The 24,609-nt window shown below is 41.3% G+C and overlaps 1 protein-coding gene across 1 annotated transcript in view; it reads left to right on the top strand.

The window, feature by feature from the left end:
* TTPA (alpha tocopherol transfer protein) overlaps positions 1 to 22,556 on the top strand; it is a 57,527-nt gene extending 34,971 nt beyond the window's left edge. The window contains exons 4-5 of the mRNA XM_077492776.1: positions 11,548 to 11,658; positions 14,584 to 22,556. Of these exons, the coding sequence (XP_077348902.1) occupies positions 11,548 to 11,658; positions 14,584 to 14,757 (285 nt within the window). The 3' untranslated portion in view covers positions 14,758 to 22,556. The remainder of the gene's footprint in view (positions 1 to 11,547; positions 11,659 to 14,583) is intronic.
* Positions 22,557 to 24,609: the final 2,053 nt, after the last annotated feature.

The following is a 24,609-nucleotide window of genomic DNA, read 5'->3' as shown; positions in this document are numbered from 1 at the left end:
CATTTTCTGATGGATGCCTGGTGACTCCGTAGGATCGGTTTTTCCCTGATAGACAGTATGTCTTTCCTGTAGCTTCTTCCTAACCTTTTGCACAGGATCAAGGTCGGGACAGTGATTCTGATTGTACTTGTTTGGCCAAGAAGTACGTGGTATGCAGGCCTGATAAATCTCTTGGTAATCAAGCCTTTGACAGCATGGCTGTTTATGATTTTTTTTTTTTTTTTTTTTTTTTTTATTCCTACCCTCCCTTAAGGCAAACAAGTGACCTCCTGGAGGATGTAGCATCATGCATGGAAAGCCCTTTGTCAGGTGTGAGGCTTGTAAGTTTCATCCCTGACCATATGTCATGGGGCACATTTTGGCAATCTGGTGTCTCTGGCTTTAATTACTATCAAGGAGCAAATATTTGCACTGTTCTGTTTGAGACCTAGTGTTTCTAATTCCTTGGTAAAATCTTTTTGCTTGAGCTATTTGGGGATGGGGGGGTCAGTGGGAGGGGGAAGCATTTTTTCACTGGCAATTTGTCAGGACAATGGCTGGTGTTTTATTGTTTTTAATCATCACAACATCATGCGTTGATATGGTGTCAGGATGATTGAAGCCCAATATTTCTGTTACATTATAATACCGTGTTTCCCCGAAAGTAAGACAGTGTCTTACTTTCTTTTTATCCCCAAAAGCCCCACTATGTCTTACTTTCGGGGTATGTCTTATATTGGAAAAAAATCCCAGCATGCAGAGCTGCACTGCGCTACAGAAGAGGACTACAAGTCCCAGCAAGCAAGGCTGCACTGCATTACAGAGGACTACAAGTCCCAGCATGCAAGGCTGCACTATGGAGGACTAAAAGTCCAAGCATGCAAAGCTGCTATGCTCAGAAGAGGAGAACTGTAAGCCCACACAGCCCGGTATGTTGGGACTTGTAGTCCTCCTCAGCTGCATCTTGCGGTTACATAATAAGAGCTGCAGAGAATCTCTTCACACCCCCCCTCCCCCCCTTGGTCTCTCTCTGTATGACCAGCACTGACCTGTACCGGGAGGACACAGAGCCAGTGACACCTGTCGGCAGTGATCCGGGACCTGGCGCAATAATCCCCTTCTCTGTGGTTGCGTCGCGCCGTTCTGATCAGTCTCGGGCAGCAGCTGTCACTCACAGCCGAGCAGAGTGAAGCCACCTCTCCCTCCTCTTGTATGGCTACACAGTGCTGTGTATGGAGGAGGAGGAGGAGGAGGGGGGGGCGGCTTCAGTGAAGCCGCCTCCCCCTCCTTCTCCTTCATGGACAGCACTGTGTAGCCATACAAGAGGAGGGAGAGGTGGCTTCACTCTGCTCGGCTGTGAGTGACAGCTGCTGCCCGAGACTGATCAGAACGGCGCTGTCTCTTCAGTCGGAGGGGGAGGGCGCTGGCCTGGCACCCCCCCAGGGTGTGGCACCCGGTGCGGCCCGCACCCCCCGCCCCACTCTTAGTACGCCACTGGAGGCGGCAATACCCCCGTGTTTCCCCGAAAGTAAGACATATGTCTTACTTTCGGGGTACGGCTTATATTAGCCGACCCCTCTGAAACTCCTGATACGTCTTACAATCGGGGGTGTCTTACTATCGGGGAAACACGGTATAAAATGGTTAAACTCGCCATAATGCAGAATCAGTGGGAGACCTGAGTGTGTCACTTGCCACGTCCCCTGCCACCCGATGCAGCTTGTCACTATCCTGCCACCAGCTGAAGCTTCCCACTGTTGTCTGCCACCAAAATATACCAGATGCAACTTGTCACTTTTTAAATGTAAAAGCAATTTATCAGGCAACAGTGACAGCAGAGAAAGCAGCTTCTCTCCCCAGGTTTTCAGGACATGTGCATTGTCTGGGTCCCAGAGTGAGGACGGGCAGTGAGACATGATGTAATTGCTCTGCTTCACAGTATGAGGGTGGAACTGTGGTGATACAGGGTGGGCGATGAGGGATAATGTAATCTTTCTGGTCTCTCGTCCGCCTGCCCGCTCAGTCTCTCATGCCACACACCCGCTCTCTCTCGCCGGCCCACCGCACTCGTGGCCAGATTCTGATAAGCCACCCCCTCCGTCCACAGACCCCCACAACCACCAGCCAGGGTTGTGGGGATGAGTCCCTTGTCCTCATCAACATGGGGACAAGGTGTTTTGAGGGGTCACAGACCCCCCAAAGCATCTGCCCAATGTTAAGGGCATGTGGCCTGGTACGGTTCAGGAGGGGGGGGCGCTCTCTCCTCCCCCCCCCCCCCTTTTCCTGCGGCCTGGATAAAGGGTCTGGTATGGATTTTTAGGGGGAACTCCATTTTTTTATTTAAATTTGGCATGGAGTTCCTCTTAAAATCGGTATGGATATTGAGGGGGAACCCCACGTCATCCTTTTTTTATTTATTTTTTTGACGCGGGGTTCCCCTTAATATCCATACCAGACCTGAAGGGCCTGGTAATTGAATTTGGGGGAACCCCACATGTTTGTTTTTGTTTTGTTTTTTGTTTTTTATCAATGACTGTTCTCTGTATTACGGGGAGCCGACAATTCATTATAGCCGCAAGTGATTTTAAATGACTTTTTTTCCTGCAGAAATGCCCCCCAGGTACGAAATTTAAAGGAATATTACACTTACTTTCACTTTAAGCATTATTAACCACTTAAGCCCCGGACCAATTGTCAGCCTAAGGACCAGAGGTCTTTTTACAATTTGGCACTGCACTTCTTTAACTGGTAATTGCACGCTCTTGCAATGTTGTACCCAAACGAAATTTGCGTCCTTTTCTTCCCACAAATAGAGCTTTCTTTTGATGGTATTTGATTGCCTCTGCGATTTTTTTTTTTTTATTTTTTTTATTTATTTATTTATTTTTTTTTTTTTTTTTTTAATAATCGTAAAAAGACTGAAAATTTTGAAAAAAAAAAAAAAAAGATATATTCTACTTTTTGTTATAAGAAAATTGAATAAACTAAATTTTAGTCATACATTTAGGCCAAAATGTATTCAGCCACATGTCTTTAGTAAAAAAAATGTCAATAAGGGTATATTTATTGGTTTGCGCAAAAGTTATAGCGTCTACAAACTAGAGTACATTTTCTGGAATTTACACAGCCTCTTAATTTATGACTGCCTATCTCATTTCTTGAGGGGCTAAAATGGCAGGGCAGTACAAACCCCCCCCCCCCCCCCCCTCCAAATGTGGCACGATGAGCCCATTGAATATATTTTTTCATTTTTGTCCCAAGTGATTGAATAATGACACAAAAAAAAAAAAAGTTTACAAAAAGTTGTAACTAAATGATATATTGCTCACACATGCCATAGTTATATGTGGAATTGCACCCCAAAATATATTCTGCTGCTTCTCCTGAGTACGAGGATACCACATATGTGGGACTCTTTGGGAGACTAGCCCTGTACGGCACCCCGAAAACCAATCACTGCCTTCAGGATTTCTAAGGGTGCAAATTTTTGACTTCACTCCTCACTACCTATCACAGTTTCGAAGGCCATAAAATGCCACAATAGCACAAACCCCATTTTGGAAAGTAGACACCCCAAGCTATTTACTGAGAGGCATGTTGAGTCCATTAAATATTTTATATTTTGCCACAAGTTGTGGGAATATTACAAACTTTTTTTTTTTACACAAAGTTGATTGCTCACACATGCTATGGGCATAAGTGAAATTACACCCCAAAATAAATTCTGCTGCTTCTCCCTAGTACGGGGATACCACATGTGGGGGACTTTTTGGGAGCCTAGCCACGTACAGGACCCCGAAAAACCAAGCACCGCCTTCAGGATTTAAATATAAAATGCTACCAAAAAAAACTGTTATCGATCGCAGGGATCAGGCCTGACTCTGCGATCGCTGCAGTTATGTGTTTAGTGTTTTGTAAGTGACAGTGATCGCTCGATACTGCACTTGGGTGGGCTGGGCGGAGGGGCAAAATGCAGGTGCTAGCAGGTATCTGGGCTGATCCCGCTAACAATGCGTTTTTTTTTTTTTTTGGAACCCTAAACTGCTGGGGACGCTAGTATAGATCTGATCAGATATTGATTCTATACCACTACGGGAGGTTTATGCTTTGCACGTGGGTGTTAGCGGTACTGGTACTAACCTAGCTCTGCCTGGGGCGACGCAGACCCTGACCCTAAAACCTAATCGATATCACCTGCCGGGTGATCACGGGGTTAAACCTTTATTGGGTAATAAATGGTGGTTGCTATAAAAAGCAAACTAACTAACCAGAGTCACCCGTAACACTTATACGGTGATCGCTGGTGAAAGGGTTAACTCTAGGGGCAATCAGGGGGTTAAAAATCTTTATTAGGTAGTATATGGGGGTACCTAATGCTATAAAAACCTGGCGGTGAACATAAAAAATAACTAGCTACCTAGCAGCACCAGTGACACTAATGCAGCGATCAGAAAAATGATCGCTTAGTGACACTGGCAAAAGGGGGTGAAAGGGTTACCTGGGGGCAATCGGGGGGTTAAAACCTTTATTAGGTAGTATATGGGGGTCACGGACGCTATATAAAAACCTGACGGGGAACCTAAATAACTAACTGGCTATCCAGCATCACCAGTGACACTTATACGGTGATCACTGGTGAAAGGGTTAAATCTAGGGGCAATCAGGGGGGTTAAAACCTTTATTGGGTAGTATATGGGGGTACCTAATGCTATAAAAACCTGGCGGTGAACCTAAAAAAATGACTAGCTACCTAGCGGCACCAGTGCCACTAATGCAGCGATCAGAAAAACTATCGCTTAGTGACACTGGCAAAAGGGAGTAAAAGGGTTAACTCTAGGGGCAATAAGGGGGTTAAACCTTTATTAGGGGGGGTAGGGGGCTACCCTGGACCTAACACTAACTGCCCTGATACTTTTTACTGACACTAAATGCAGTGATCAGTAAATAAATGATCACTGCAATCAGTGACACTGTGTGACTGGGGGGGGGGGGGGGGCGATCGGGGGGGGTGATTTGTGTGCCTATGTGTACCTACATGTCAGTGTCAGTTGGTGCACACTTACTATCTCTGCTCTCCTCGCAGTCCGGTCAAAAAGACCGCCCCGAGGAGAATGACATCACTTCCTGCCTGTGTTTACACTACACAGGCAAGGGAAGCTTCTCATTTGCCAGGAGCGATCGATAGGAAATGGCCAGAAACAAACGGCCATCCCCTCATCCCGGATCGCTCCTGAAGCGAAACGGACCGCCGCAGCCAGCGGGAGGGGGTCCGATTGGATCCCCCACCCGCTGGAAGCAAGCAAGTACCGGTACGTGCTTGTGCCTGTCGGTGCCATTGTGCCGACGTATATTTACATGCGGCGGTCCTTAAGTGGTTAAAATCACTGCTGCTGAAAAAACTTCCTTTTTATTTTTTTTTTATTTTTTATTTTTTTTGCATTGATCCATGTCCCCTGGGGCAGGACCCAGGCCCCCAAACACTTTTTAGGACAATAACTTGCATATTAGCCTTTAAAATTAGCACTTTAGATTTTGAACGTTTGAGTCCCATAGACTTTAATAGGGTTTGTAAAGTTCACATGAAGTTTAGGTCTGTTCGCAGGTTCTGGTGCAAACCCGAACAGGGAGTGTTCGGCTCATCCTTACTCAAAACTAAAAAAAAAAGTTTTTTGTCTTTTTCATTCACTTTTTTTTTTTTTTTTTTATAACGGCAATGTCTATCTTAATTTTTTTAATAAATTCTTTGACCTTTTATGTTTTCAAAAGCTCTTCATTTTTTTTTCCCCCAAATTTACTAAATGTAGTGATTTCTAGATGGACCACTAGAGGGAGTTCGGTGTGTGACTCAAGCTTCCTGCTTGGTAACTTCTGGTATACAAATAACATCTGAGGGAGTGTATTGATGTCATTACATAGTGAGAGAGCAGTAAAGCATAACCCTTGTTTAACACAGCAAAGCGAAAACTATAACCCAAGTTTAAAAAATGTCAGCATATGCCTGCCTAGGTTTAATTATATGTTTACAACTTCCCATAATTTAAATACAAGTCGGTGTATTCCCAGCCAAAACCTCCATTTTTTTTTCTTTTTCTTTATTATTTTTCTTCTAGTTTTGATTAGAGTGGAGAAGGATTAGAACCCCTCAAGGTTTTTACTGCTGTGACCAGGTTCTCACCAGACAGGAAGTGAGAGAGTCTGCAGCAGAGACGTGTTTTTATTCTGCCTGTTTTGCTGTTGAAGATTTTCCTCAAATCCCGTCTGGTGAAATTGACAGTGGGATAGTAAATGAGGGAAAATATCCAATCAGATGGAGCTGCTGTTCATGTGTTGTGACAGCTGTGAGATTGCAATAGCTATGTCAGATTTGTCCATCTATGGTGTATGGAGTGGTTGAGGCATTTCTAATTGTGTATTAGTAGTAATGTACCGTATATACTCGAGTATAGGCCGACCCGAATATAAGCCGAGGCCCCCAAAAAACTGGAAAACTTATTGACTCGTGTATAAGCCGAGGGTGAGACATGGCTGTCCATCCCTGTGTGTGTGTCCGTCCATCCATCCCTGTGTGTGTCCGTCCATCCATCCCTGTGTGTGTCCGTCCATCCATCCCTGTGTGTGTGTCCAGCCTACCTGTGTCCCGAGCCTCCTCCGTCCCGAGCCGTCGTCCCGAGCCTCCGTCGTCCCGTGCCTCCTCCGTCCCGTGTCGTGCCGATGGATCGCCGCTCCAGGATCGCCGCTCTTCTCGGCGGCCATTCTACAATTCAAAAGCCGCGCCTCCGCCTCCGCCTGTGATAGGCGGAACACTCAATTTCCCAGCAGCCTGTGTTCCGCCTATCACGGACATCCTCTCATCCTCGTCCGTAGTACGAGGATGAGCGGATGTCCGTGATAGGCGGAACACTGACTGCTGGGAAATTCAGTGTTCCGCCTATCACAAGCGGAGGCGGAGACGGAGGCGCGGCTTTTGAATTTTAGAATGTCCGCCGTCTGTCTGCTCGATACGCTGATCGAGCAGTCAGACAGCGGTGACTCGAGTATAAGCCGAGGGGGCACTTTCAGCCTCAAAAAAGAGGCTGAAAATCTCGGCTTATACTCGAGTATATACGGTACCAACAGCGAGGTGTGGTAAGGGCATGCCTGGATTTGGGACTCCCAAGTAGATCTGCAAGTTATGTAAAGTTTATCAAAAATCCAAAAAATGTAAACCGCCCTCCAAATCACAAACAAAAATGATTACCAATAATCGTGTAATCAGTACAGCGAGCAGAGCTCACCGTAGGCAAAAATGTGTTGACAAGTTATGTTAACTAATCTACAAGCTGTAACCTGACTGAAGGTTTACTATTCAGGGCGATTCTGCCGTCTGAGGGCCCTTCACATGGGTGTTCAGTCTGGACCTGTCTGTCAGTTTTTCACACAGGCCCAGACTCAACCACAATGTATATCTGAGGAGGTGGAAACAGACGGTACAGTGTCTGTTTACATCTGAGTTTATTTGTGCTTTCAAAATAAAATGAAAAAGGTTTGCATCCTTTCCCATTTTCTCAGACATAAACTGATGTTGTCCGTTTACATCTGTTCTGTTTGTTCCATTTAATGTTTTATAGCAGGTGCTACATTGATATATTTGATACATTTTCCCTCCTTTTTTTTTTTTTTTAAATTTTTATACATTTCTCTATTTTTAGTTATTTTATTCTGTGTGACAGTGTCTGTTATTCTGTACTTGTAAAGAAAAAATCTGTAAATAAAGTTAGATTAACCCTTTATCACCGACCGTATGCAAATTTGCGTTCATGGCTTGAAGGGGTTAAACCGGGGTGATGCCATTTTTTTTTTTTATTATTATTATTATTATTTTTTTTTTAGAGCCAGCTTTTGGCATTTTAGTGATGACAACCGATGCGGCGAAAAGCCGCTCGGCTGTTATCCTAAGGAGCAGGAGGGGGTGTCACCTTCCACCGCTCTTCCCGGGAGACCCGAGCCACCAGCCGGCATGTCCGCCGCCTAGGCTGAGACCTGAACAAAGCCGGATTTGGCTTTGATCGGGTCTCTGATGTAATATCTCAGAAACATGGTCACTTCCGGTCCACTCTGCTGCCAATGGCGCAGATTTTTAAAATGACAGTGTAAAGAATCGTCAATTTTGCCGATCTGAATACTTTTAAGTGCAAAGATTTGGGGTCTTTTTAGACCCCTGATCTCTCCATAAAGAGTACCTGTCACCACCTATTACTGTCACAAGGGATGTTTACATTCCTTGTGACAGCAATAAAAGTGATCAGAATAAAATTATATATTTTTTTTAAGGGACCATGCAAACAATAAAATTATATAAGAAAAAAATACAAATAACTTAAAACGCCCCTGTGCTCGCGCAGCAAAAAAAACGCATATGTAAGTCACGCCCGCAAATGGAAAGAGTGTTCAAATCACATGTGAGGTATCACCGCGATCGTTGGAGTGAGAGCAATGATTCTAGCAAAAGACTTCCTCTGTAACTCTAACCTGGTAACCGCTAAAAAAATGTAAATAGTCGTCTATGGAGATTTTTGGGTACCATCGTCTGTCGCCATTCCACGAGTGTGCATTTTCAAAGCATGACATGTTGGGGTATCTATCTATTCGGCGTAACATCTTTCACATTATACAAAATTGGGTAAACTTTAGAAAAAATTGAGTTTTTGAAAGACCGCTACGCAAATACTGTGTGACGTGAAATATTGTAACAATTGCCATTTTATTCTCTAGGGTCTCTGCTAAAAATGTCATCTTTATCTCTATATATAGAAACAACAATGCAGATTGCTGCACACAATTCTTTTATTTCCAAAAAGGATTACATCAGATATTTCTATCTGATGTAATACTTTTTGGAAATAAAATAATTTTGTGCAGCAATACGCATTGTTTCTACATATCTGTCCATGGGAGGGACTAGATTGCTTGCACTTCAAGGATCGTTCAGTGCATCTTACCTCTACAGGTTTCTAAGTAATTTTCTAGCAAAAAATATGGATTTTAACTTGTAAGCAACAAATGTCAGAAATAGGCTAGGGCATGAATGCATTAAAAAAAAAAAAATTTGAGCCAGTTCACACCCATGCAATCTACTGGCGTGCCATTTTTAGCCCATTCAATTGAAAGCTGAAATTGCACCAATCACACAAAGTAGTGCATGCACTACTTTTGAAAAACGCACTTTGCCAAATCGCAAGGTACCACAGTACCCACAAATGCACTACGTACTATGTATTGGCACCCGCAGCAGATCGCAAAGACAGTGCGTTTTGAACACAGTGCCAGAAATATGCACAGATTGTGACCTTTCCCACACCTCATTCAGTAGTGAACCAGCCCTTCGGTATATTCCTTTATCCACTCTCTTATGTGGATGGTGGAATGTGGTAAGTGTATGGCATGTTAACTGTAAGTGCCCATAAAACCAGTTACCTGTTAAGAAGAAAGTAAATACTTTCTCTCCAGCTGGCTGCACTTCTGAACACCATTCTTTTGAAGAGAAATGGCCAGCTGAAGTCGTCTTCAGAAAACAACACTTCTGGGAGTGCGGATTTTCACCAATTCCCACATCTGTACTGTGCTCTGTAATGACGTAGGGGCTGGGGAAGTATCCTGAGCTGCCTACAACCCTTCCCATGTTGTGCATGTTTCTAATATTTTATAAAACGTGACCGCTGTGCAGCCTGCCTGGTGATTTACAGTCTTGCTTCCAAATTTTACCTATTGTCAACCCAAGCATTGAACTGTTGCATGACAAATTGCTTTTGTGTACATCTCATTTATAAAGTTACTGGTTGATAAGTGTGTGTGTGTGTGTGTGTGTGTATATATATATATATATATATATGTATGTATGTATGTGTGTGTGTATATGTGTGTGTATATGTGTGTGTGTGTGTGTATATATATATATATATATATATATATATATATATATATATATATATATATATATATATATATATATATATATATATATATATATATATATATATATATATATATATATATATATATATATATATATATATATATATGTGTGTATGTGTGTATGTGTGTGTGTGTGTGTGTGTGTGTGTGTGTGTATATGTATATGTATATATATATATATATATATATATATATATATATATATATATATATATAATGTGTATATGTATGCGCTAGGCTGTAGATGGCGATAAATTATTCTGCGTTTTTATGAGATGCAAGCAGATGCAAATTTTAGTCCAACATGTGCTCTGATAGCTGGTTCCTTCTTTCAGTCTCTAGGATGGAGTCTGAGCTCCCGGCATGCACCTGTTTCTCTTCCTTAGACTTAAGAATGATGGGAACTTTAGTTAAAGCGGAGTTCCAGCCTCCTTGACAATTTCTTTCAAAAAAGCACATCATATCCACAGGATCCCAGAAGACAGGCAGCGACCATTCATGATGTGGGCACCTGAAGCTCTTTCCCATTTGCTACCGGGATTCTGAGCAGCTGGCTCACGCCTGCGCAGTAATGGCGCAGCGTCGGAATGTTGTTTAGATTTGCCATAACAATGTCGGCATCGGTAGAGTTTCCTGCCCCATTGCTATGGCAACCTGTCAATCCAACACAGAACTTCCTGTCTGGAAATACCATGAGATTTCATTGTTGGTCCTCCCTAGGACTTCTGGGATAGATGACACTGATATCCCAGGTGTCCTAGGGAATTGCCTAATGATGAAATTGCCTAGGTGGCTGGGACAGAAAGTGCAGACTACACAGTGAAAATAAGGTATTTAGCAATAATAAAAAAAAGAATTGCCATTGCATACTGTTCTGCAGGTGGGCATTGTCTTGCAATAATCATGAAAAAAATGGGTGGAACTCCGCTTTAAAGGTTTCTAGTTTCTGCAAAAAAAACTGTAAATTTACCACTGGCTCCATCTTGTGGCCAAATCTGATATTGCAGGTAAAACAACTTAATATCCTGCTGGAGGCAGAACAATGTCTGCTTTTTTTGTTTCAACCTCCTAGATCTTTTTATAGATTTTTTTTTTCTCCTCCCCATAGAGAAAGCAGAACTTCCCCTTTTAAGTTACATTTATGTTTACCATACCATATTTGGTTTATTAAGGTTTTTTGGGGGGGGGGTACCTAGTTTTGATACTCACTCTTCCACCTGGCTAGCCTAGGAAGTTCGGCCCGCACCCTTCTGGGACATGTTACATGTGTCAGAAGGCTGTGCGACCATTCAAAAGCTCAGCGTGGCACATGCATGTGCATTGGAAAGCTGGCTGTGAAGCTGCAAGGAGTTACAGCCGGGGACCCGAAGACCGGTGAAGAACTGGCTCAGTTGAGGATGGCACTGGATCCCTGGACAGGTAAGTGTCTTTTTATTAAAAGTCAGCAGCTACAGTTTTCTCTAGGGTGAAGATCCTTTTTAACTTGGACTAGTTTAAAAACAAAAATATAATTTGGTGGTCTTTGGCCAGCACAAGGGTACATGAAATGGTGTGTATTATAATTGGAAGTTGATTTGGGCTTTTTTTTTCTTTAAAGCAGATTTTGTTGTTTTTCAGGACTCTTTCCCTCTTAAAGTTCGTGGAATACACTTCATAAACGAGCCTTTTTTCTTCTACCCAGTATATGCCTTAATCAGTCCGTTCCTACCTGACAAGATCAAAGAACGGGTAAGTAAGCTAAAAAAAAAAAATCTATATATATCTCAAACATTTTTGTCAATATTTTATCTTTTCATGTGACAACACTGAAGAAATTACACTTTGCTACAATGTAAAGTAGTGAGTGTACAGCTTGTATAACAGTGTAAATTTGCCGTCCCCTCAAAATAACTCAACACACAGCCATTAATGTCAAAACCGCTGGCAACAAAAGTGAGTACACCCCTAAGTAAAAATGGCCAAATTGGGCACAATTAGCCATTTTCCCTCCCCATTGTCATGTGACTCATTAGGCAAAGGGAAATTGAGACAAGCAAATCCACACATGGGGGTTGATGTAGTAAAACTGGCGTGCAAAATCTGGTGCTGCTGTGCATAGAAATCAATCTGCTTCTAACTTCAGATTGTTTAATTCAACTTTGAGAAACCTGCAAGCTGACTGGTTTCTATGCAGCGCTGCACCAGATTTTGCACTCCCCAGTTTTAGTAAATCAACCTTGTAGTGTTGTTTGGTGCAAACATCCACATTGTTAAAGTGCTTGTAAAACAATGAGTTCAGTTTAAAATAGAAAAAAGGCAAAACATTTGTGTATAGATAAACCATTATAAACACCTTTTCCCCCCTTCTTTTATTTTATTTTTAATTTTTTTTTTTTTATAAGTGATCAAATTCCCTGCGTTCTCTGGTGCATGGGAGCTGGGGGAGTAGGAAGAGCAACACACTGAACTTCCCAGTGAGCTGACCAAAGTGTGTTCTCCTGCTTTGTGTGGTCAGTTCTTGATAGGAAAGCAGAGGGGCTGGCAGGAACGCCAGTGATTTAACACAAAGGAAGCCATACAAAGAGAAGAGGATACTTTCTCATACAAGTACAGGCGCATCTCATAGAATTAGAATTTTATCAAAAAGTTCATTTATTTCTGTAATTCAATTCAAAAAGTGAAACTCACATATTCATCTCAAAAAATTAGAATATTCCACAAGACCAATAAAAAACAAAAAAGCTGATTTTTTATATAGAAACTTTGGCTTACTGAAAAGTACGGGTATGTCCATGTACAGTATAGTATGCACGCAATACTTTGTTGGGGCTCATTTTGCATGAATTACTGCATCAATGTGTTGTGGCATGGAGGTGATCAACCTGTGGCACTGCTGCGGGGTTATGGAAGCCTAGGTTTCTTTTGATAACGGCCTTCAGCTCGTCTGCATTGTTGGGTCTGGTGTGTCTCATCTTTTTCTTGACCATACCCCACAGATTCTCAATGGGGTTTAGGTCAGGCGAGTTTGCTGGCCAATCAAGCACAGTGACACCATGATCATTTAACCAGGTATTGGTACTTTTGGCAGTGTGGGCAGGTGCCAAGTCCTGTTGGAAAATGAAATCCCCATCTCCATAAAGCTGGTCACCAGAGGGAAGCATGAAGTGCTCTAGAATTTCCTGGTAGAGGTCTGCGCTGACTTTGGACTTGATAAAACACGGTGGACCAACACCAGCAGATGCCTCTCCACTCTTCCTCCAGACTCTGGGACCTTGATTTCCAAATGAGATGCAAAATTTTCCACAGTCCATGATGATTTGGGGAGCCAAGTCATTTGCTGGTGTTGGTCCACTGTGTTTTTATCAAGTCCAACGTCAGCGCATCCCTCTACCAGACCCAACAATGCAGATGAGCTGTAAGCCACCAACCGAGCAACCTGGGCTTCCATAATACCTCAGCAGTGCCAGGGACTGATCACCTCCATGCCACACTGCAGTAATTCATGCAAAAGAAGCCCCTACCAAGTATTGAGCGTGTACTATACTGTACATGGATATAGCAGTACTTTTCACTAAGCTAATATTTCTGTATTAAAAATCTTTCTTTTTTTATTGGTCCTATGTAATCTATTTTTCTGAGATACTGAATTTTGGGTTTTCACTAGCTGTAAGCCATAATCATCAAAATGAAAAATACATGCTTGAAATACATCACCCTGTGTGTAACAAATCCTATATAAAATATGAATTTCACTTTAATTGCTGAAATTTTACTTTTTGATGATATTTGAATTTTATGAGATGCACCTTAATGTGGTACAGGAGGCACATATTAGGAATATGAAATGTTGGGTTTACCTATTCTTTAAGGTGGGTATAATCGGCTCGAGCAGGGACCAGACAAATTTCAACCTGTGTGTGGCCCTACCTGTTTTCGCTGTGCATGCTGGACAAAAAGAAAATTGAGTGTGTCCAATCATCACAGCAGCTTCCTTGGCCAATCGGTTACATCTGCCCTATTCGGAATCACAGCTCCCATCAATGTTCCCCATTCGCTAGAAATCCCCCAAGTGTACCCACAAATCGACTTTCCCACAGCCACTTGTTGGGTACCAGGACTTTAAAAGGATAAGTGCACTTATTGTTTTTGCCCTCAGCTAACCGATCATACCCACCCCCATTCTCAGATGTATATTTAACCAGATCTGACTTCTGCAGCCTCTATTGTTTACATCCCAAGCCACAAATCTTCCCTTTCTTGGCCACTCAGGTGCATTAAAGCCCCATTTCTTCTTTGATGCTGTAATTTACCTGTGCCAGGGCTAAATCAACCATTAGGCAAAAGTTGTGGGGACTGCTAACCTTAAGGAAGGCTAAACACCTTTTATACATTTTTCAAACTCTTGCGTAACTTTCAGCACTTTATGGAGCATCTCTGGCTGAAAAGTTTGATGCCAGGGTCATGACTGCAGCCATGGCCCTGATATAACTTCAACCAAAGGAAAAATGGGTATGTCCTTTTGGGTGAGGGGGTTGGACATCATTCTTCCCAATAAAATTCAGCTATTATAAAAAATAAAAGGAACGCTGCGATATAGACCATCGTTCCAGTTGTTCACAAGAAGCCAGCACTTTACAATAAAGCCTGACCAGTTATTTTGTTCTGTTATTTTAGATTCATATGCATGGTAGCTATTACATGCCAACTCTACACCAGCACTTTTCTGAGAATATCCTACCTCCAGAATATGGTGGAGCAGGACCTCCAGTCATGGATCTCTGCAAAGAATGGACTGATTACATCATGGATTCTGAGGATTACCTGCTCAGTATATCGGAGAACGTATAACTTTCTCTAAATTACGCACTTTGTATATAACAGACCCTGTGGGGAAATAAGCTAGTTATATATTTACTGTGATTTGTCATTTTTAACCAGCTTAAAAAAAAAAAACTGTGGTTATGGAATGGTGCGGGAGTATGGTAATCCAGCAGCTAATTGAACAGAGCATGTTATCAGTAACATGGATGTACTGTATATTCCAAGATTACCTGGGTGAATATTTTGTGTAGCACCAAATGACCACAAATATACATATTTCTTAAGTGGATATATAGGATCAAAAAAGCCCATGGGATAGCAGAGGTGCCCATAGGTGGGTGGAGTCTTCAGAATGTAGAAATAATATTTCTGAAAGTGTAGGCCTCTTTATAAAAAAAAACTGATAATTAATTGAGCACCAATCGCGCTTCTCAACGAATTAATTCTTCAGATGTGGCGCAAGCTCTATAGCGAATAAAGTGGGTTAGGTAAAAATGGTATGGTTTTCATTCAAAAAATCAAATACAAACTCCAAACCTACAGTAAGAGGATATAAAAAAAAAAAATTCCTTATGGATATAAGCCATACTGCAAATATGAAAAAATAAATACATGGTAGGGTAGATCTGAAAGATGTGTTTGAGAATTTCACTTTTTAACATCAAATGTTATGCATACATTGAAATATGAAAGGAGATACAAATACACTATTAATAAAAATGCATAGTAAATATTCTATTAAACTGGTCCAGTAGTGTAAGGATTTATATTCCTGTTCATGCAAAAGAATATTGGTCAAAGCACTGCTAGACTTATAAACTGTAGATTTACGAGGTGTTTCCAGAAAGTAATGAGAATATTAAAAAAATTATTTTATTGAAAAATGTATTTACATATGTAAATACAATTGCACATTGTTTCCTTTTAAAAGCATGCACCCTGTGAGTGTACACAACGCTTCCGGTGACTTTTCCATTCTTCATACCATCCCTGGAAACCTTCAAATGGGATGACGTTCAGAGCATGACTAATGGCTCTTTGGGTGTTCTCCACGCTACTAAAATGGTGTCCTTTCTCATGTTCAAATCCTGAGTCAAAATTTCATGAACAATTTACTTGGTGAATCTCGTTTCCTCTGCAGTCATGAGCTGTTGGTCATGGTTGAGAACAGACCTCACTGCATCCACATTCTGTTCTGTTTTTGACCGACTTCTCTGTCAGAATGATTGCAGAGGAAACGGGAATTGCCAAGTCAATTGTTTATGAAATCATGACTCGGGATTTGAACATGAGAAAAGACACAATTTTGGTATCAAGGGAAAACAAAGATGATACCAAACAGTCGGACTTTTAAGGCATGGAAGCAAATAGGGAAGTAGAAAAAAAATCAATTTTATTGAAAAATACAATATTATAACAGTGTTAAAAACAATATAAAAATCGTATGAAATGATATTTGTACAATGAGCCCTTGTGCATCGCGTCTACGCGTTTCGCCGTAAAGGCTTCCTCAGGACACGGAAAAAGGTTCAAAGATGTAGCAAGAGAGAACAATAATAAATCTCACTATCTTCAAATGAGCTGTGCCTCAAGGACAAATGTCATAGCAACCAGGACAGATCAAAATATATGGGGCAGTCAACCACGCTGTGATAGAGTGGACAGCAAGTGGCACATTCTGATGGCAGGAAAGAAGTCTCATTCAGTAAATTACCATCAATGGGGACAGCCAATAGAGGACATAATCCCATCCGCATAAAGCTTAGTAGATGCTGGTGACACATAGTATGGCCAAACAGCATATAAAGACTACAGGTAAAAGTATTTTTATGACGACAATGAAGGCATACCCCTGGGAGACAGCCCAATGCTGTGTTGGATGGGATTGGCATTGTGGGTGCTCCCTTCTTCCTATTTCACACCATTTTGGTAGTATGGATAACCTCCAAAGAGCCACTACGCATCCCACCCGAAGACTTCCAGGAATGCTATGAAGAATGGAAATATTGCTTGGAGCGTTGTGTACACTCACAAGGTGCATACTTTGAAGACCTTGTTTAATTAAAATCATTTCTCAAATATCATTCTCATTACATTCTGGACACACCTCATATATATTTTTTTTTAAAAGAGGAGAGTTTACAGAGAAAAATATATATATATATTTTTTTAAATCTTGCAAAAGTTGTAAACGTGTTGGGGGAAAAAAAATTAGTAAAGTCTGTATTATTTAATATGTTTAACTAAGTGGATTATTAATAGGAAATGGGGGTAAGAAAGAGGAGATATTGAGCCCTCACACAGAACTCACTGATGTGCAGCTGGATTGGAAGCCATTCAGCAGCAATAGAGTGCATGAGGTGGGCAGGCTGTGCATGTGATGGCTAATTGCTAGTGTGTGTGTGACTTGCTAGTGTGTGTGTGTGTTTGTTTGTTTTTTGTTTTTTTTTGGGGGGGGGGGGGGGACTGTTAATGAATCACAGTGATCCATAGTAAGAGTGTATTGCTTAATCCTAGACAAAACAATGCAGGAATTGCATACATCAAATAATAAGATAATTTGCGCGCAAAGGGAGTCTGTTGAAAAATACAGCTCTAAATCCTATAATATTGGAAGTCCCCCTCTAATCTCTTCTCCATTATACGCATTATTGATAATTTTGTCTTGAGTAAGTTGTAACAACTTCACGGCTTGTCATTATTTGTACTAGAGGTTGAAGTTAATTGTTTAGCGGGTCTTTAGTACAAAGAATCTCCTTTTTACTATGATTATATAAATAGTCGTTAATTTTGTACTGAGAAAAAACTTGATTTTGTTTTTTATGGTAGTGGGGATTCTTTTGTTCAGAGATTCTTCTATTTTTTTTTTTTAAAAACCATGCTACATTAACGGTATATTAGCACATTAAACAATCTGACAGCCCTTTTGTTCTTTTTGAGATCTTGGACCAATGTAACTATGTATTTGACATACCTGGCTGATGCCCCTGAAAGGTGGAAATCACTGAAGTAGGCATCGCTACTCCAGTGATCGCCACTTGTTTCCAATTCCCGTGTTGAGTGGCAAGCTTGGTGTGTTGTGAATACATGAAGCTGGCTGCTCAGCGCGGGCACCATTCACAGAATGCTTTGCATTTTCTGAATGAAGCAAAGCTTTCTCTAAGTGGATGAGGTGGAGAGTGTGACATCACCTCCCCACCTCGTCCAATCGGAGAACGCTTTGCATCTGTGCCGAGTGGCTGGCCTCCTGTATTCACAATACAGAAAAGTAGCCGCTCAGTGCAGGACCTGGAAGCAAGTGGAGATCACTGAATTATCGGCATCTATTTCAGAGATTTCCAGCTTCCAGTGGCATCAGCCAGGTATATCGTATGCCAGCTGGACCAATGTAACTATGTATAACATGCTGATGTCTGGAATTCTTTAAAATATGGCATCCTGTTTATTCTTTATGCCGCGTAGAAAAGACCGGACTTTCTGGCAGATTAGGTCCGATCTTCCTGACAGACTTTCGGCGGTGTTTCGACTGACTTTCCAAACGAATGGACTTGGCCACACACGAATGGACTAAGTCCGTGCGAAAGTCCGTTCATTTTGAACGTGATCATGTAAACGGGACTAAACAAGGAAGTTTAACAGCCAGTAGCCAATAGCTTCCCTTGCGTCGTATTTGGTCCGTTGGACCAGCATACAGACAAACGGTTTTCCCGATTTTGAGTCCGTCGGAATTGAATCCATCTGATAGATTTGAAACCTGCTCTATTGAGAGGTCTGTCTGAAATTTTTTTTTTTTTCTCCAACGATCGGACTAGCCCACACATTTTCGGACTAACCCTTTGGACCTAGTCTGCTAGAAAGTCCGGTCGTGTGTACGCGGCATTAGACTTAAAATGCTGCCAAAATGTTGTTTGGTTATTCAGAACCACATTTGATGGACAATAGCCATTTAAAACCGGTGTGTACCATTTCGAAAAGCAATATAGTTCAGATAAACTGCCTATTACAATATGTCTTCTATATAAACTGCTGTAGCTGAAGAGGGGTTTTGGTTACTGTTGTGTACTACACGACCATGCCATACATTCCTGAATTAATGAAACGGTTGGATGATTATATTTAGTTAAACTGAGTATTATTGGTAAGTTGTAATTTTTTGTGCAAGATCATTTCTGTTCTTTTGCAGTTTAATCATTTTAATGATTATACAATTGGTTTACATGTCTTACTGTATTTTTCCCTTAGAGATCCTGTCACCAACTTTAAAATTGCAGGTTAAAGGGCTGAAAAAAAAAGTAAAATTGTTCACTTAAATTTTTTAATTATTTTTTTTTCCTTTCCAAAAATGTTTTTTTTTCACTTGCCATGTGCCTTATTACTCTCCCATGCTGGAGTGCCTTATTACACGGTGCTGGCCAAGGTCCTCCATCCCTTCATCCTCCCTACATAACCTTTTATGTAGCTGTTGGAGTGGAGCGAAGGGGAATAATATAGAGCAGTGATGGCGAACCTTGGCACTCCAGATGTTTTGGAACTACATTTCCCATGATGCTCATGCACTCTGCAGTGTAGTTGAGCATCATGGGAAATGTAGTTCCAAAACATCTGGAGTGCCAAGGTTCGCCATCACTGCTATAGAGTGTCACTTGAGTGACCTCTCTGAGACTGCTGGGACTGCGGACATCACATCCAACATGGCTACACCTAGCGGAAGACTCAGGCATTTTGGGTGTCTACACTAGGGAGGTGGTTGCATGTATAGAACATGCATAAATTGTGGTAATTGCACACAAAGTCCTATGCAGTTATTTTTGTTGAAATGAATGGTCTGGCAACAGTCCTAAGCAACATGAAGATTTCTACTTTTCAGTGCCTTCCTTGATCAGATGGCATTTTTTAAACGGTGCTTTGAGTAGTAACTGGAGCTCAGTTTTTTGTAGTTTACAAAGAAAACCTATATATATATATATATATATATATATATATATATATATATATATATATATATATATATATATATATATTATATTTTTTTTTTTAAGCACTTTATATAGATACATGAAACACTGATGTGAATTCACATCCAAACACTGTAATATCACAGTATGTATGCTATATTTTCCATTTTAAGGTGATACATTCTTTTAAAGGTAAATTAATTTTTAAATAAGGAGGGAGTTTTAAATGGATACATGAAGTCGGCTAGAGCATCGGTGCAACAAGAATAAGTTCACCTTTTTGAATATGGAACATGTTACACCCGTATTTAGGGGTGTATCTAGCAATCTGTAAATAAATGAACTACCTGAACTCTTCCTCCAGCTTTCCAATTGATAGCCTGCACACAGGTACAAGCAGAAAGTTGAAGAGAACGTGCAGGAGCCTGGCGTTGCACCCAATATCCGCTGATCGCGGGTGTAATACCTTGCAGGCTTCTGTCTATAAAAAAAAAAAATAACTGCACTTTTTTTTTTTTTATCTGAAAAATATGTGCATTTGTTATTTTTTTGTGAAACGTGAACGTAGCCTTAAATGAAATGTGAAAAAAATTATCTAATAGAATAATCTATTTTCTTGGTGACTGGCCAATTATATATTTACTGAATGTATGTGTGTATCTGCTTATTTAGTGAAGCAACTCTAATACTATTTTTGTGTAAAGTGCTATGATTCATAGTAACCATTTTACTATTCTGAAGTCAGACAAGTGAATTCATTTATAATTGTTTGCCATTATTGCACCAGGCATATTGTTCTTCACTTGTTGAATATGTTCAATGGTATATGTTGTTGTTGTGTACCCATTATTTTATCTGTTAACCATTGGAGCCACTGTCCACCGAAGCTCTCTGCATCAGTAAAACCTTGTCAAATTGAATGAGCTGCTAATGTTCAGTGGATGACACTGTATAGGGTTCATAGAAGTAACACAAAATTGGTTTTAAAAAGGCCAATATTATTGAGCGTGCCGATTTTATGAAGAATGAAGGTGATTATATTTAACAGGCAAATGGATATGAGATTTGGTTTTCTTTTCAATGAACAATGGCCAACATATCATTAGCAACTTTGGGCAATATGTGTAATGCTAGTACTGCTCATTCACATATATCTTATTCTGAGACATGTTATGATCCATTGCAGACAGATTCAGGAAGCGCTTTGTGCTTATTTGGTGGAATTTCCATTTATCCCATTATTCCCTGCTGTAAAAGGCTAGCTATACATGGCAAGGTTTTCTCTTGTACAGCCCACAGTTGCGTAAGAGAAAATCTGTTGATTCTCCCATAGACTTGCTACAGCATAGATGTTGCCTAAATGGCTATTGTATTAAGCAGCAGCTGCACCAGTGGCGGCCTGAATACGTGAACTGTGTCTGCATCTGATAGAACATTGCACTGGGGCCAGTGACAGTAACGCTGACTGCGGCGGGGGCCAGTGACAGTAACGCTGACTGCGGCGGGGGCCAGTGACAGGAACGCTGACTGCGGCGGGGGCCAGTGACAGGAACGCTGACTGCGGCGGGGGCCAGTGACAGGAACGCTGACTGCGGCGGGGGCCAGTGACAGGAACGCTGACTGCGGCGGGGGCCAGTGACAGGAACGCTGACTGCGGCGGGGGCCAGTGACAGGAACGCTGACTGCGGCGGGGGCCAGTGACAGGAACGCTGACTGCGGCGGGGGCCAGTGACAGGAACGCTGACTGCGGCGGGGGCCAGTGACAGGAACGCTGACTGCGGCGGGGGCCAGTGACGGGTACAGTGACTGCGGCGGGGGTCAGTGACGGGTACAGTGACTGCGGCGGGGGTCAGTGACGGGTACAGTGACTGCGGCGGGGGTCAGTGAAGGGTATAGTGACTGCGGCGGGGGTCAGTGACAGTAACGGCGATTGCATAGTGGCCCCCTTTACTTTAAGTGTGACAGTGGGTATAATTTCTGCTGCAGCTTGTGTAAACCCCTGGCCGCTGCCTCGGCAGCAACAGAGGGAGCAGTTGGAGGTTTTGCCACGCCTCAATCGCAAGTGTAAATGAGGCCTTGCTGTAAGTCACTGCAAGAGCAGAAGAACTGATGTTCATTGTGATGATAGATGTAACTTACGAGAAATGCAGATTTGTTAGGTGCCTTTTTATTTAATTGCATTTTAGTAAGGTTATATAATAAGGTTTTAAATATAGGATATTGAACATGAAGTGTAATTGTTAACGAATTTAAACAAAGGATTCCGTGCTTAGAATTCTATAGCTGCAGCCTCCCCAAAAAAATGCACCTGCTGACATTTGCATCATGTCCCCCCGCCATGCAGCGGGCGGGCATGCACCTCCCATGGCGCGTGCTCACCCTCTGGTAGCTGAAAAAGGGTAGGACATACCCGTATGGGATTTTGCCCAGGAGAGCCACTGTGCCGCAGTATATCTGCGTGACATGGTCAGGAAACGGTTAAAGTGCATTGCTGTTCCAAGTCAGTAATCCGAATAATCAATATAACAGCCAGGTACCAAACATTTTTTATGATGTCAGCAGGAAAAGTTAGAAAAAGGAAAGGTTTAGCTTTAAGAGAACGTGTATAAAGTTAAAAAGAAACCGTAAACATTGAAATCTGTCACTGCTGATTTGTAATGTAATGAGGCAAGGTCAAGCATGTCCCATTCTCTGATGCTGCTAATGTATTTTAGAAGTAATATACATATGCAAAGGTGAAGTTTATTTTATAAACCCTTTTCATCTCAAATGTATAATTCATCTTTAATTGTGTACTGAACCTTTTATAAACTGTGCTGAAATTTGATACATTTTGTTTTTAAAAATAAATGTTTGGGAATTTAACATTAACATGCCTCCTCTCCTTATTTAAAGGAATCTATTCACATTATTTAATTTTCTTTATTCTTTATTTATCTCAAAAAAAAAAAAAAAAAAAAATTTTTTTTTTTTTTCCATCCAGCAGAGTGTATTTAGGACAATTTCAAACCAGAAAAAAGAAAGAAAATAACAAAACTAAAAAAAAGGAAAGAACCTTGTTTACATATATATACAAACATTCCTTAATTTCTTTGTGATTAAGACCTACGCCATCCTAATATTAAATACCCCTCTGCTTTCCCCTTCCCCTACCCTCCCCCCCCTTTCCTTGCAGGTTTCAAATGGGTTTCTAATTTATGATCGTTATTTCTAACCGGGTATTGATTTATTCTTGTGTTTATTGTGTAATTTCCTCAACATATCTCCAAGACAATTTAAATTCTTCCCACGAGGCCCATTTATCTAAGCTTCCCTCAGCTACTGTTGAGGCTTCATCTCCCTCATTATAGTTTTCAATTTTTTGTATTTCATTTATACGGAAAATCCATTCCGATATTTTGGGGCTCGTACTTTCTCTCCATTTTTTAGGGATTCGATTTTTGGCGGTGTCTAGCAGTATGGGAATTAACGAGGTTTTATATTGCTTAGTGGGTTCGTCTGTCCCATGAAATAGGACCGTCCACGGATCTTCTCTAATTTCCTTTTTAGTTACAACTTTTATTATCTCTAAAATTTTTCTCCAATAATTTTTAATAATGGGGCAGTCCCACCAAATGTGGGCCATGGTCCCCATTTTTTTACACCCACGCCAACAATCCGCAGATTGCTCTACTACGTATTTGGCCATTTTGTCGGGTGTCGCGTACCACCTAGCTAAGCACTTGTAGTTTGTTTCTATCAGCTTATTGTCTGCAACCCCTGAGTGAATTAATTTAAATATCTTATTGCGGATTTGTGTACTACATCGTGACCCTAACTCTTTTTCCCACTTTTGGATGTATGGCGGGTCCTCCAGCTCATCTCCCTCTGAGAGAATCTTATATAAAAGGCTTATATTTTTTTTAGATTTTTCTCTCAGGCATAGCCGCTCCAGAGGTCTCAATTCCTCTTCACTACGGATTGGCTGAGGTAAATTTGAGATGAAATGACTAAGCTGGAGGAACCGCCATACATCCATCTTCATAAGTTCTGTGTCCGCACACAGTACTTGAAATGGGGCTATTTTACCACTAACTAATATATCTTTTAATTGTGCGTTTTCTTTCATTATCCAGTTGCCCCCCACCTCCTGTTTACCAGGTGTGAAATAATCATTTTCTTTAAGAAAAATCAAGGGTGAATTATAACCCCATTTGTTTTGTGAATGTGTACGATCCCAAATCTTTAGTGCTAAACGTGTTATCTCATGTGCTTTTGGTCCAATGGACCTAAACTGAGGAGGATTCCATATTGTGCGTCCTAATAGTGCTTGACTCATTGTGTTCTCTACACTCACCCATCTCTTTTCGTTTGCCTCTTTCGCCCATTCCACTACGCGTGACAAAACCACTGCATTGTGATATCTTTTTAAGTCCGGGACTGCCAATCCCCCTTGTCTTTTCCCCCTGCTTAACACGGCCGAGGCAATTCTCGGCTTTTTATGTTGCCATATGTACTTCGAAATTATATTTTTCATTAATCTAAAGAAGGCCTGAGAGAGCGGAATGGGCAACATTTGAAACTTGTATATGATCTTCGGGACCACTATCATTTTAACTGCATTGATACGTCCTAACCAGGAGAGGGGACATGTTGAGATTTTTTTTATTTCTCTTTTTATTTCATCTAGTAAGGGGATATAATTATTCGTAAATATTTTCTTTATGGTATCCGAAAGAAAAACTCCCAAATATCTAATCTTCTTGCACCAGGGGAAGCGGAATTCTGCCCGGAGTTTCTCTTCTTCCTGGTTACCAATATTAACATTCATAACTTCGGACTTGCCGAGGTTTATTTTTAAATTCGATATTTTGCCGAATTTTTCCAACACCCTCAGCAAGTTCGGGATCGTAATCCTAGGATTGGTGATGAAAAAAAGCACATC

Source organism: Lithobates pipiens, unplaced genomic scaffold, assembly GCF_037356315.1.
Source record: "Lithobates pipiens isolate NorthernLeopardFrog02 unplaced genomic scaffold, aLitPip1_a1.2 Scaffold_19, whole genome shotgun sequence".
NCBI classification, from domain to species: Eukaryota; Metazoa; Chordata; class Amphibia; order Anura; family Ranidae; genus Lithobates; species Lithobates pipiens.
This window is presented reverse-complemented; position numbering and strand designations above follow the sequence as displayed.